The 14415-nt window shown below is 34.6% G+C and overlaps 1 protein-coding gene across 1 annotated transcript in view; it reads left to right on the forward strand.

Moving 5' to 3' along the window:
* Positions 1-343: 343 nt before the first annotated feature.
* Positions 344-14415, forward strand: part of LOC135211474 (protein enabled homolog) — a 42974-nt gene continuing 28902 nt past the window's right edge. Inside the window, exons 1-2 of the mRNA XM_064244781.1 lie at positions 344-489; positions 2588-2694. Of these exons, the coding sequence (XP_064100851.1) occupies positions 344-489; positions 2588-2694 (253 nt within the window). The remainder of the gene's footprint in view (positions 490-2587; positions 2695-14415) is intronic.

Genomic DNA, 14415 nt, shown 5'->3' on the forward strand with positions numbered 1-14415 from the left:
TCACCTAAAAGGAGGAAGACTAGATCTTACCTTCACAAAACTCTGCCCTAAAGAGCAAGCAACATGGAAGCTGCACGAGACCCTCACAAGTGACCACATAGCCATTGACATTGGCCTACGGCTCAAAAAGCTGCCCCCCATACCACCGCCACCAGAGAGATGGAACCCCAAGTTTGCAAACTGGGCTACATTCGAAGCCATAATGACGAGATGGGCGAGGGACTACCTTGAAAACCCTGCAAACGACATAGAACTCTTCTATGAAGAGTTCATCAGTAAACTCAGAGGGAGGCAGCAAACATGTCCATGCCAAAGATCAAACGATCCAAGATCGATCTCAAAGATGCATGGTACTACTGTGAAAGGGTCAAAGAACAGAGTCAGGAAACTCTTCAGACGGGAACCATCTGACGAGATGCACAGACTTCTCAGAGAGGTTAATAAACCCATTGCAACTGAAGAGACAAAAGAAATCAAACAAAAGGCATGGTATGATTGGTGTGCAAACATCAGCAGACAAACTCCAGTAACCCAGATCTGGAGATTCCTTGCAAAAATTGCAGGGAAAGGAAGAACAGCGCAAAGCATCCATCCCAACCCACAAGAAGAAGCTGACAATATAGCCAGAAACTTCGCAGAAAGGACAAAATCCCACAACCTTCCCCAAACAACACGGGAAAAAATAAATGAAATTTCCCCGGCAAGGTGGAGGGAAATCAATACTGCCTGCAACACACCTGATGACACAGACACATCTCCTTCTATGGAAGAACTAAACAGTGCACTTCAGCAAGGGGAAAAGAGACACAGCCCCTGGAGCAGATGCAATCACTTACAGCATGCTGAGACACATGGGAGACCCTGCCAAACAGGTATATCTACTCCTGGTAAACAGGACATATGCAGAGCACACCAGGCCAAAGAAATGGCAACAGCAAGACACAACCAATACCTAAGCCAAAGAGGAAGGCGCATATAGGCCGATATCCCTCATTAGCTGCACTGAAAAGGTTGCAGAAAGAATGGTTCTAAACAGACTACTATGGAAAGCAGGGCCCCTACACCATAGGCTCTATGCCTATAGGGAAGGAGTAGGCACCCATGAGTGCCTCACAGATGTGCTAAGTGCCATAAATGGCAGAAAATCCATAGTGGTCTTCTTAGATCTAGAAAAAGCATATGAATTGGCCAATGCAGCAACCATCCTCTCCTCCCTAGTCCGAAAGAGGATCAAAGGCAACCTGCTTACATGGATACATGCAAGACAGAGAAGCAAGAGTATTGTTCCAAGGCAGAATGTCAGAATACTACTCTCTTGAAAACGGCACAACACAGGGGGGCTTCTAAGCCCATTCTTATTCAATGTCCTTATGGAAAATGTAGCCTGTCTCGAGCTACCACAAGGAGTAGAGGTCTTCATATATGCTGACGATGTTTGCATCATCAGCTCCGGCCCTCAAAGACAGCTCCAAAAGATGCAAGAAGCCTTGCAAAAACTTGAGGACAAGTGCACACAACTGGGACTCAAAATCAACAGAAATAAGACAAAAGCCATGGCAATAAAACATTATCAAAATCCACCCTACCTTCTACTGAAAGGAGACGTCATAGACTGGGTGGATAGCTACACATATCTGGGAGTCTGCATTGCATATTCACTATCCCCTGATAAGGAAATACAGCTCCTCCAAGCTAAAACAAAAATAGGGCTTAATGCCCTAAAGAAAATCACATCATTGCAAGAAGGTGCGACATACCATCTGCTCAGGAGGTTCTACATACAAACCATCAGAGCACAAGTAGAATACGCAGCACCAGTCCTGACAAATCTCAGAAAGGATCAACAGCAGAGGCTGGAAGTCATCCAAAACAATGCAATGAGACTTATACTTGGAGCCCCAATGGGGACAAGAATTTGTCTCTTGAGGGCAGAGACACAACTGCAGTCTCTCAAGCACAGGATAGGCCAAAGAAATATTGTCATTCTGTGCAAAACCATCAGAAACAACAGAAATGGACCACACAAAAAACAAAATGCAAGCGTGTATAAACCTGCACGAAGAACTAGACCCACCCAAAACCTATGCGGGCAGTATACTCCAGACACTGAGAGAACTGGGTATGCAGGACACAGTGAAACACATAACAAAGGATGTCCCACCTGAGGGATACCAAAAACCACCTCCCTGGGTCGAAGACCCAATCCGGTATAACTTCACAATACTACCGGCAAACAAAGCACTGTGCACAGCAGCACAAATGAAAACTGCAGCAGAAGAAGCAATCGGGAACACAGCAGCTGAAAACATATATTACACTGATGGCTCAGTTGACCCAGAAGCTCCAGCAACTGCAGCAGCAGTGGCTGCCCAAGACTTCAAAGGAAGCTGGAGGCTATCCAACAATGCCTCCATATTACAAGCGGAACTAATGGCAATCTTAAAAGCCTTAGAAAATTCCAATTTAAAAGGACACACAACAGTGCATATTGACTCCAAAGGAGCAATACTCGCTATCAAAGCGACAAATCCAAAAGAAAATGTGACACTGATAACAGCCATAAAATCATTGGCCAATTCACATCAAGCTGCTGGCAGGAGAGTCACACTAAACTGGATACCCAGCCCATGTGGGAATCCAGGGAAATGATGAAGCTGACATCCTTGCTAAAAGTGCCCTCATCTTGTCAGTACAGTAAGCATAAAAGTGCAACCATCCATAACACATCTAAAGGAAATGGCAAAAAGCTATGCCAAACTCCAAGAAGAGAGTGAAGTACGACGTCACTATCTACAAGAGTCAAGGACGTCCAAGTGGTATGTGGATGTCACAAATCTAACGCCGCATGACATCACAAAACAAACCACTAGAAAACTCTCAGTCATCACACACAGATTAAGGCTAGGATACCTCTGCACCTGGCAAATATATAGGAAATGAGGGCAGGTTATGTCAGTACTGTGACTGAGAGGCAATCCAGCCCCTCGAACACTACCTACTAGACTGCCCAGAGACACAGTCTTTCAGATCGAACTTAACTGAAATAGAGCTGACACCGGCACAGATCACCAGACACATCTTAAATAACATAGGGACATGAACATGTATATATACTATAATACTTGTTTAATGTTGGTTTGATATATATTGCAATATTTTCAGATGCTACACACATATATATATTGTGCCTAAAATGTTTATAGGTAACGCCTTTCTTTCCCTCAAACTAAAACTCGCTTCCTTCTTCCTACTCAGCACTCTCCAGCTAGGCTGAGTCTCACTGCTATAAAACTTTCTCTCCTACTGATGGGTACCGTAAGGTTCAAAGGGGTTGCAATCCTGCCTGTCACCCTATCTCCTTTCTAAAACTAACCGCCAAAGCACTGTTTTTTGTATCTTTACAGATATTCCAGTTACGGGCTGCTCTAGGAGCAAGAGCCCGTGCCAGCACAAGGCTGGCTTAATCTCCAACAACAACAAACCATTCTAATCAGTTCACGCTCACCTTTCCTTGAAAATGAACCGATGATACGGTTGGAAACGTTGGAATTCCGTTACGCCCTTAGACTAAGATTTGTTAACTACTTTTGTTATCATATCAATAAATTGTTATTTTTAGAAAACATTTCTTTAACCGAGATATGAACATCGGCCAGCTATTAGCAAATATCAGCCCTGATGAGAAGAGAATAATAAGAAGAATTGAAAAGACCATATATAAAATCAATTCCACTGATGCTGCCATCATCTTTAACAAGACATGTTTGAGAGAGGGTCTCCTACCTTCAAATAATAATAATAATAATAATAATAATAATAATAATAATAATAATAATAATAATAATAATAATAATAATAATTATTTAGGTAGAAGACCCTCTTCCAAACATGTTCTACTGAAGGAGATTACTGCTTCAGCTGCATTTATATTTCATTTTATTGGAGAACTTCTGTAAAATAAATGCAGCTGAAGCAGCATCCCTCTTCAATAATAATAATAATAATAATAATAATACCATGGGACACCAGAGTTGAAGAGAAAGAAAGGGAAAAATGGATAATTATCAAGACCTGAAAATAGAAATAAGAAGGATATGGGATATGCCAGTGGAAATCGTACCCATAATCATAGGAACACTAGGCACGATCCCAAGATCCCTGAAAAGGAATCTGGGAAAACTAGAGGTTGAAGTAGCTCCAGGACTCATGCAGAAGAGTGTGATCCTAGAAATGGCGCACATAGTAAGAAAAGTGATGGACTCCTAAGGAGGCCGGATGCAACCCGGAACCCCACACTATAAATACCACCCGGTCGAATTGGAGGACAGTGATTTACCAAAAAAATAAATACTACTACTGCTACTACTACTACTACTACTACTACTACTACTACTACTAATAATAATAATAATAATAATAATAATAATAATAATAATAATAACAATAATATACAACATGCTCTATGTTTTTTTTTTCACCTGGCAGGACACTCATCAAGATTTAGACAGAACTTCCCAAGTGCTCATTAACTATGAGATCAAGAAAGCTCTTGAGAAAGGATATAGAAATAATGAAGACGTACCTAAAGAGGTAAAAGACACCATCATATTATACTACAAGGCCTTTATGCACTCGAAGTACCGGGAGGAGGAGGAGAACGCCATTAATTAAGATAATAATAATAATAATAATAATAATAATAATAATAATAATAATAATAATAATAATAATAATAATAATAATAATAATAATAATAATAATAATAATCTTTTGGGGATTTGATCACTTAGATAAGGAGTTCGAATAAATGGGTCTCTTAGATATTCGTAGAATCCTCTCTCTCTCTCTCTCTCTCTCTCTCTCTCTCTCTCTCTCTCTCTCTGTGTGTGTGTGTGTGTGTGTGTGTGTGTGTTAGTATAGTCTAGAGCATTTTGAACTGTAAGATGCAGCTACTGTTGCTGAAAAGAATATTTCGTAATCTATACAGTATCTTATAGGAAATATCCTACAGATAAGTTGTTTTAACAAGTATATTACCAGAAATTTACAGATACGTTTTAACAAGTATATCACCAGAAATATACAGGTAAGTTTTAATAAGTATATTACTAGAAACTGACAGATAAGTTTTAACAAGTATATTACCAGAAATATATAGATAAGATTAAACAAGTATATTACCAGAAACTTACAGATAATTTTTAACAAGTATATTACCAGAAATATACAAATACGTTTTAACAAGTATATAAACAGAAATTGACAGATAAGTTTTAAAAAGTATATTACCAGAAATATACAGATAAGTTTTAACAAGTATATTAGTATATTACGAGAAATTTACAGATACGATTTAACAATTATATTAACAAAGATATAAAGATAAGTTTTAACAAGTATATTACCAGAAATTTACAGATACGTTTTAACAAGTATATTACCAGAAAATAAAGCTACAGCCACCTCGGAAATGAGATGGCTGACAATAAAACAGAGACAGACGGTCCACACCATACAACCAGAGCCAGAAGGAGAGCAATTTCCCTCAGTGAACACTTACCCGTGAAATAGCTCCAGGAAATATCAAAAAGATTTTCCGTCTCACTCTCAGCAGAAACGTCTGAATATCGTCTGTGTGTGTGTGTGTGTGTGTGTGTGTGTGTGTGATCCTGCCATAACTTCAAAGGACCATATTCACTGAGCCTTTGGAAAGGCGCCCTCCCATCCACCCCCCTCCCCCCACCATTTTTTTTTAAAGGGAGAGAGCGGGAATTGCATGACTGGATCTCTGTTTCTTTATCGAAATATGCTTCACCAAAGAGCGGAAACCCAACCCTTTTCTTGCGAAGCCAGATGTGACAGGAGGCTTAATGCGTTTATCTACGTAGCCAAAGAGATAAGATAAGAATGCCAAGGATATATATATATATATATATATATATATATATATATATATATATATATATATATAATATATATATAAAATAGGGATTATCCTTGACTGAAGCAATGGAGATTATCTCTTCTTTCCAAACTCTCTTTCGCTCTTGGAGGCTAACACGATAAGAACAAGTAATAAATAGAGCTTCCCGTACAGCAGATAATTAAGGCAAACGAAAATAGCTCTAATTTCGGTGGTCTCGTTATAACGCTGCATAACCCGCGGCCTGTCCTGTATCCTTACCAGACTCACGAGGCTAAATTTAACCTTTGATGAAATAAAAACTACGGAGCCTAGAGGGTTGCAATTTGGTATGTTTGATGCTTGGAGGGTGGATGATCAACATACCAATTTGCAGGCATCTGGTTTCAGTGCGTTTTAAGTTCTGAGGGTGGACAGAAAAAGTGCGGATGGGCAGACAAAGCCATCTCAATAGTTTTATTTACAGAACACTAAAACATATAAAAGAAGCGAAAATATTAGGAATCTAGAACTCTAGGTCTGATAGTCTACGCTGAGTAAATGTTAGCCCCCTAACCGAAGTTATTGATTAATGAGCACTTGCTGGCGTCGCAACGACGAGGTTATTGACGCCTAACAGGAGTTAAGGGGCAGTCAGAAATATAGACCAACACACACTGAACTCACTTCCTCTTAATCTACTTAACTTTAATCAAAATCAGTAACAGAAATTTAACAGAAGAAAGAGCTGATGTAATGAAGAGAGTATAAACCGTCACTGATAAGTCAGACATGCATATTAGTACAAGTCTGTTAAAGCAGCGGTCGGCAACCGGTGGTCCACGGACCACTCGTGGTCCATGAGAAAATTTTGATGGTCCGCAGAAAAATTAGGACATTGTATTAATTTTTATGTTTTATTAATCCTCTTCAGGCAACCCTGATACAAATTGCACGGAAGACAGGGAACCCAGTATTGCCAATTTAGCAATTTTAATGCTAGATTTAGCAGTTTAAGGCGATTTAGCATTAAAAATTTGGATCCAGCATTTAGCAGAAAAAGATTCGGCATAAATTAACAACATTATTAATGGCTATAAATTAAACATTGCAAATATGAATTTATCCTAATGTAGTATACATAAAATGCATATCAAATAATTGCATTTACGTTTTTGTGTTAAATTCATACTATTGGTCCGGCAAACTTCAAATTATACATTTAGTGGTCCATGAAATTCGAAAGGTTGACGACCGCTTTGTTAAAGAATGTAACAATAAAAAGTAGTCTATTCAGGAGTATATACAATATTGCTATATTAATGAAGAGAATCATGACATCTGAAACAGACAACTTATTTCGTAAGAGCCGGAGTATCTATTATTTAAAATCGTGGAATATTAAATGAATATATTAAATTTAGTTATTATGTCCATGGAAAATGGTTTGTTAGAGAATACGGCAACATAGGTGTTTTGAGTATTAGTTATGATCCTGGAAAAAGAATAACAATGAGGAATTTAGTAAATACAACAATAGATGACCCAGATATAAACGTTGATTTATTTCATTTACGTAAATTCTTGATGTAAACCAAACTTCCCTTGACAGTATATTGGAGGAGAAGGCGACTTAAAAATAACTTTTAATAAAACAAACGAAGCAATAAAAAGCATATGAACGCGTAAACGTCCTGCCAATATATAAAGACAAACACATACGCAATATATAAATATATATATATATATATATATATATATATATATATATATATATATATATATATATATATATATATATATATATATATATATATATATATTGGATGGATGGTTAACTCTGTCAGTAGCGATAGTGCAGTGGCAATTTTTATAAATCATCACCAGCAATTTACTCAAGTGAAATAAATGCGCCGTATTTCTCTACATCTGGCCACCCATTCCACTTTTTATCACTGAATCGTATTTTCACTATTTCCACCCAATTCCCACTGAACCCACTATCTTTCAGAGGCATAACTGATCGTTAGTGGCCGCCTCTATGGTACATACATGTATTCTTTAACCCGACGTCATCTCTCACGCGCCGCTCACATGTCTAAAACATCCTTCAGTAAATTACCTTGTGATGTCAGTGACTTTAAAGAGAAATTAAAAAACATGAAATACGAAAGAAAAAAAGAAAGCAAAAAGCTCATAATATTTAAAACTAACGCTTTTCCCCAACACCAGTTCAGCAAAGAGATGCTTGTTGAAAGCCTCCTCTTTGTTAAGTCAATAAAAAGCCCAAAGGCTTTAAGAACAATGGAGTGGAGCCAAGGTTGTTTTTTTAACGTTCACCTGATTAGAATTTTGCAGTGAGCGTTCTTCCAAAACGTTCCGTTTTTGGCTTTGTTTTAGATTTGATCGTGTTAATTTTTTTTCGTCACAGCTCATTATTTTTAGTACAGGATACCATTCCCCTCTTCTTATACGTATATATACACACACGTGTACACACACACACACTTTATATATATATATATATATATATATATATATATATATATATATATATATATATATATATATATATATATATATATATATAACAACAATTTTATATAAAGAGATGAAGAAGGAAAGTAAAGTGCAAAAAGAAACAAGGAAAGCAATGGACAACAAAATGTAGTTTACACCAAAACAAATGAAAAACGTTACGCCAAAACAGAAATCGGACAATCAACAAACGTGCAAAACGTAATTGTATAGTTTCTCACAGACAATTTGAATGGAGTTCATTAATGATTTTCCCTTTACAACTACTTATAAAGGCTTAAAAAACTTAGGCTTCAGACTACTGCTCATCAGACGTCTTTGCATCCCCGACTTCGCTGATGAGCCCTTGAACGAAGTTTCTCCAACGACGCTGTGTTGGAGAGACGAGACGAACTTTTGCGCCCATAGTAGAACTTCTGTCTTTTAATCTTATCATCATCTGGAAGAAGCTTTACTTTATGGAAATATGACCTGTACGCTTTCTTCATCCCCAGTAAGTAAGGGAGTCTATTTCGATCCCGTCCTGCAGGAAACTGAACTGAACTGAATGTATAATTTAGGCCAAGGAACAATCACTGGGACGTATAAGGTCATTCAGAACGGAAGCGGAAACTGACAGTAAAAGCTTAAAAGGTGTAACAGGAGGAAAACCTCAAAGCAGTTGCGCTATGTATCAGTTGCTAGAAGAGGGTGGAAGCGAAGATGCAAGATAGAGAATATGACAATAGGTACAGTAAAAGTTATGAAAGAGGTTGCAGCAAGGGCAAATGGGAACCTTAAGTAATGCCTACAGTGCACCGTGTGAGGTGCACTAACCTCCCCATGGGAACCCCATGTTATGAAGTGAACGTAGATTTTTGAGAATTCTAAATAATTTAGTTATCATCGTATGAATTGAAGACCTTCTGATGTACCATATTCTTGAATAAAAAAAAAAAACTTGTACTATATTAAGTCTTATCATACATAGATGAAAGCCAGCCTGGTGACCGTTATTTCTAATTGGGTAATCAGATTTCAGTTAAACTGGACAAAACTATGACAATTATGCTGTTGTAAAAGGAAATACGACTCAGATGGTGATGGATGTTACATCAATCTTAGAATTTATATATATATATATATATATATATATATATATATATATATATATATATATATTATATAAATGTTTGTGTGTGTGTGTGTGTGTGTGTGTGTGTGTGTGTGTGTGTGTGTGGTGTGTGTGTTTGTAAAAATACAAAAGCAGGGTCTAACTTTGAAGGTGAATATGTGAATATATTTCAGTACTATACACACACACATACGACTCAGATGGCATTGGATGTTACATCAATCTTAGAAACTTATAAATATATAATATAATATCTATAAATATATATATATATGATATGATTATAATTATATAAATATATAAATATAAATATTTATCATATATAATATATATATATAATATATATAAGTATATATATTATATATAAAGGTTTTTTGCCACGAAGGAAAAAATGAAAAAGCGAGATAGCCAAGTACTTTCGGTCCTGTTCGGACCCTTTACTGAGGCAAGCTATCTCGCTTTTCATTTTTTCCTTCGTGGCAAAAAACCTTTATTTATACATAGCATCACGTTTTATATACTTCGTGATCAAGTATTTCATATATATATATATATATATATATATATATATATATATATATATATATATATATATATATATATATCATCTTGAGATGCTGCAGAAGAATTCTGCTGAAATCTTCTGGAAGGAAAACTTCTTTCTTGGGAAGATCAAGGAATCACTTTTCAAATTTTCCAAATGTGTTTATATATGTATATATATATATACTATAAAATCACAAAAGTAAGCACGTGATTTTGTTTAACAGCAAAAGCCACAGGGAAAATTTTTAAAAAATGAAAAGACAGAGTGCCAAGTACTTTCGTGTATTTACCACATCTTCGGGGCACAAAGTAAGACAAAACGTAAAAACTATTGAGCAAGAAAGCTCTCACAAAAGCAAAGTGGAAAAAGAATTATATATGTATGTACAATAAGGCCATTACAAACAGAAACAGCATTCGTCCAGATTACCCAACCGCTTAACACCCCAACAAGTCAAAAGAAAAAAAAAAGTAATTGCCCAATGACCCAATTACTTAAAGAAGAGAAAAACACTGACTATGCCAACCAGTTTTTTATAAAACAACTGAACTCACAATTATGAATAGTAACAATAATAACGGCACTAACAACATACTTAAAACACCAATAAACAAAGATAACTGATTGAACAATATTGTCAATATGAAATACATAAAAAATAAATAAATAAATAAATAAATAAAAAATTTTTTTTTTTTTTTTTTTTATTTTGTTTTTTTGACTAGTACAAAAACTTTAAGGATAATGTTAAAACTCACAAGAAATACATAAGAAGGAACTTGACAAATACACTAAATTAAAGAATAATGTTAAAACTCTTCACTATTTTATCTATGATAAGACTGTCTAATTTGTACATACCAGGGCTCAAATTTAAAAGTTTTCCAGAATAAGTCTTTATAAAAGCAGATTCAATTATATTCCTACTAATATAATCATTACAAAATAAAATCTCTTTTGCCTCTGTCCAATCAATCGCATGGTTAACATTACTAAGGTGAATAAAAAGGGCACTAGAAGTCTGTCCTGTTCTAACTGAATATTTATGTTGATTTAATCTTGTAGACAAATCTTTCCCAGTTTGGCCGATATATTTCTTATCACACCCCTGACAAGGAATTGTATAAAAGCAGCAGGTAGATGAAAATGGGGAGTTCTTTATCAGTATATTACAAACCGTATTTGAGCTTTTAAAAACTAATTTTACATTAAAAAATCGAAGTACCTTAGGCAAATCATAAAAATTCTTGTGGTATGGTAAAACTAACATATTATGGCATGAAAAAGGTTCTCTAACCCTATTTGAATAAAAAGTACCCTTGGCCATTTTTAATGCCTTGTCTATAAAAAACATCGGATATTGAAGTTTTACACCTATGTCACATATTTTTCCTATCTCTTCATCTAAAAACTCAGAACTGCATATTCTTAAGGCCCTCAAAACATCGAAGAAAAAATAGATAATTTTACTTTACTATGATGCTCAGAGTAATAATGAACATACGAACATATATTAGTGGGTTTGCGATATACATTGAATTTAAAACTATGGATTTGTCTGTAAACTTGCACATCTAAAAATGGTAACATTTTTAGATGTGCAAGTTTACAGACAAATCCGTAGTTTTAAATTCAATGTATATCGCAAACCCACTAATATATGTTCGTATGTTCATTATTACTCTGAGCATCATAGTAAAGTAAAATTATCTATTTTTTCTTCGATGTTTTTGAGGGCCTTAAGAATATGCAGTTCTGAGTTTTTAGATGAAGAGATAGGAAAAATATGTGACATAGGTGTAAAACTTCAATATCCGATGTTTTTTATAGACAAGGCATTAAAAATGGCCAAGGGTACTTTTTATTCAATAGGGTTAGAGAACCTTTTTCATGCCATAATATGTTAGTTTACCATACCACAAGAATTTTTATGATTTGCCTAAGGTACTTCGATTTTTTAATGTAAAATTAGTTTTTAAAAGCTCAAATACGGTTTGTAATATACTGATAAAGAACTCCCCATTTTCATCTACCTGCTGCCTTTATACAATTCCTTGTCAGGGGTGTGATAAGAAATATATCGGCCAAACTGGGAAAGATTTGTCTACTAGATTAAATCAACATAAATATTCAGTTAGAACAGGACAGACTTCTAGTGCCTTTTATTCACCTTAGTAATGTTAACCATGCGATTGATTGGACAGAGGCAAAAGAGATTTTATTTTGTAATGATTATATTAGTAGGAATATAATTGAATCTGCTTTTATAAAGACTTATTCTGGAAAACTTTTAAATTTGAGCCCTGGTATGTACAAATTAGACAGTCTTATCATAGATAAAATAGTGAAGAGTTTTAACATTATTCTTTAATTTAGTGTATTTGTCAAGTTCCTTCTTATGTATTTCTTGTGAGTTTTAACATTATCCTTAAAGTTTTTGTACTAGTCAAAAAAAAAAAAAAAAAAAAAAAAATTTTTTTATTTATTTATTTATTTATTTATTTTTTATGTATTTCATATTGACAATATTGTTCAATCAGTTATCTTTGTTTATTGGTGTTTTAAGTATGTTGTTAGTGCCGTTATTATTGTTACTATTCATAATTGTGAGTTCAGTTGTTTTATAAAAAACTGGTTGGCATAGTCAGTGTTTTTCTCTTCTTTAAGTAATTGGGTCATTGGGCAATTACTTTTTTTTTTTTTCTTTTGACTTGTTGGGGTGTTAAGCGGTTGGGTAATCTGGACGAATGCTGTTTCTGTTTGTAATGGCCTTATTGTACATACATATATAATTCTTTTTCCACTTTGCTTTTGTGAGAGCTTTCTTGCTCAATAGTTTTTACGTTTTGTCTTACTTTGTGCCCCGAAGATGTGGTAAATACACGAAAGTACTTGGCGCGGTATATATATATATATATATATATATATATATATATATATATATATATATATATATATATATATATATATATATATATATATATATATATATATATATATATATATATATATATATATATAAACACATTTGGAAAATTTTTAAAGTGATTCTTCGATCTCCCCAAGAAAGAAGTTTTCCTTCCAGAAGATTTCAGCAGAATTCTTCTGCAGCATCTCAAGAGGGATGCTGGTTCCTCTTACCCTTATTTTCTCTGAGAAGGTCTCTTCTGCACTGAGATTATCTCTCTCTCTCTCTCTCTTCTTCCTCTCTCGTCTCTTTCTTTCTCTGTCTTCCTGACGAGTGGATCTTTCTCCTGATGTTTATTATCTTTTTCCGATTCTTGTTTCTTTTTTTTCCATTTTTTTCAAGGCTTGCGAGTTTTAAGAAACGACAGCAAATTTTCTCGTTGAGTGCTTTGCTGGGTTTTGATAGCCTGGATGAAAGCAGAAAAGTCAGCGCATTTTGGAAAGCTGGATTGTGTACGTTCGACGATAGTTATGATTTAAATTTTTTTTTTTATCAAATCTGTAATTCACGTATTCTTTCCCGGTTTCATTTCTCGATTCATTTGTGTGTGTATGTATATGTATGTATGTATGTATGTATATATATATATATATATATATATATATATATATATATATATATATATATATATATATATATATATATATTATCTATCTATATATATATTATTATATATGTATAGAGAGAGAGAGATATCGCTCTCTCTCTTTATATATATATATATATATATATATATATATATATATATATATATATATATATATATATATATATATATATATATATATATCATATGCTGCTACTTTTATAATGCATATATCTTCTTTTTGACTGTATTAAATGTTAGAAAAGAGTTTTGCAACATTGTCAGATTCCTTATTTGGCTTGGAATTTTAGGATGTCTTAAAATGTATGTTCAGATTTCGCATAACATAATTTAAAAGTATATAACATAGAATGTAAAGAAAGAGAGAGATTAATTTTGTCCGTTCCAAGATAGAAATTGTTGCCTTAATATGTCATCGCCTCCAGATTAAGAGACCCTGAAGTTTTTGCTTTATTTTCCAAACCTGTCAACACGTTTGATAAGGGACTTCTGTTTCGATCGTCTTTGTTGAGCATAGTACGCACTTGACTGGTTTCATGCGCATATGTCTTTGCCGAATGGCACATGAAGATTTCACATTTTTTTTTAAAGTTATTTTATATCAGAAGCTTCTAGAAGGATTGCATCATCATTCACATGCCCAAAACGTTTTGAGCCCATCAGTCTCTTGAAGCTGCCCATACAAAGAGAGAGTGAAAGCATTCATTCAGACTTAAATCCTTATAGCGTTTAGAACTCT

The sequence above is a fragment of the Macrobrachium nipponense genome, chromosome 4 (genome assembly GCF_015104395.2).
Source record: "Macrobrachium nipponense isolate FS-2020 chromosome 4, ASM1510439v2, whole genome shotgun sequence".
NCBI lineage: Eukaryota > Metazoa > Arthropoda > Malacostraca > Decapoda > Palaemonidae > Macrobrachium > Macrobrachium nipponense.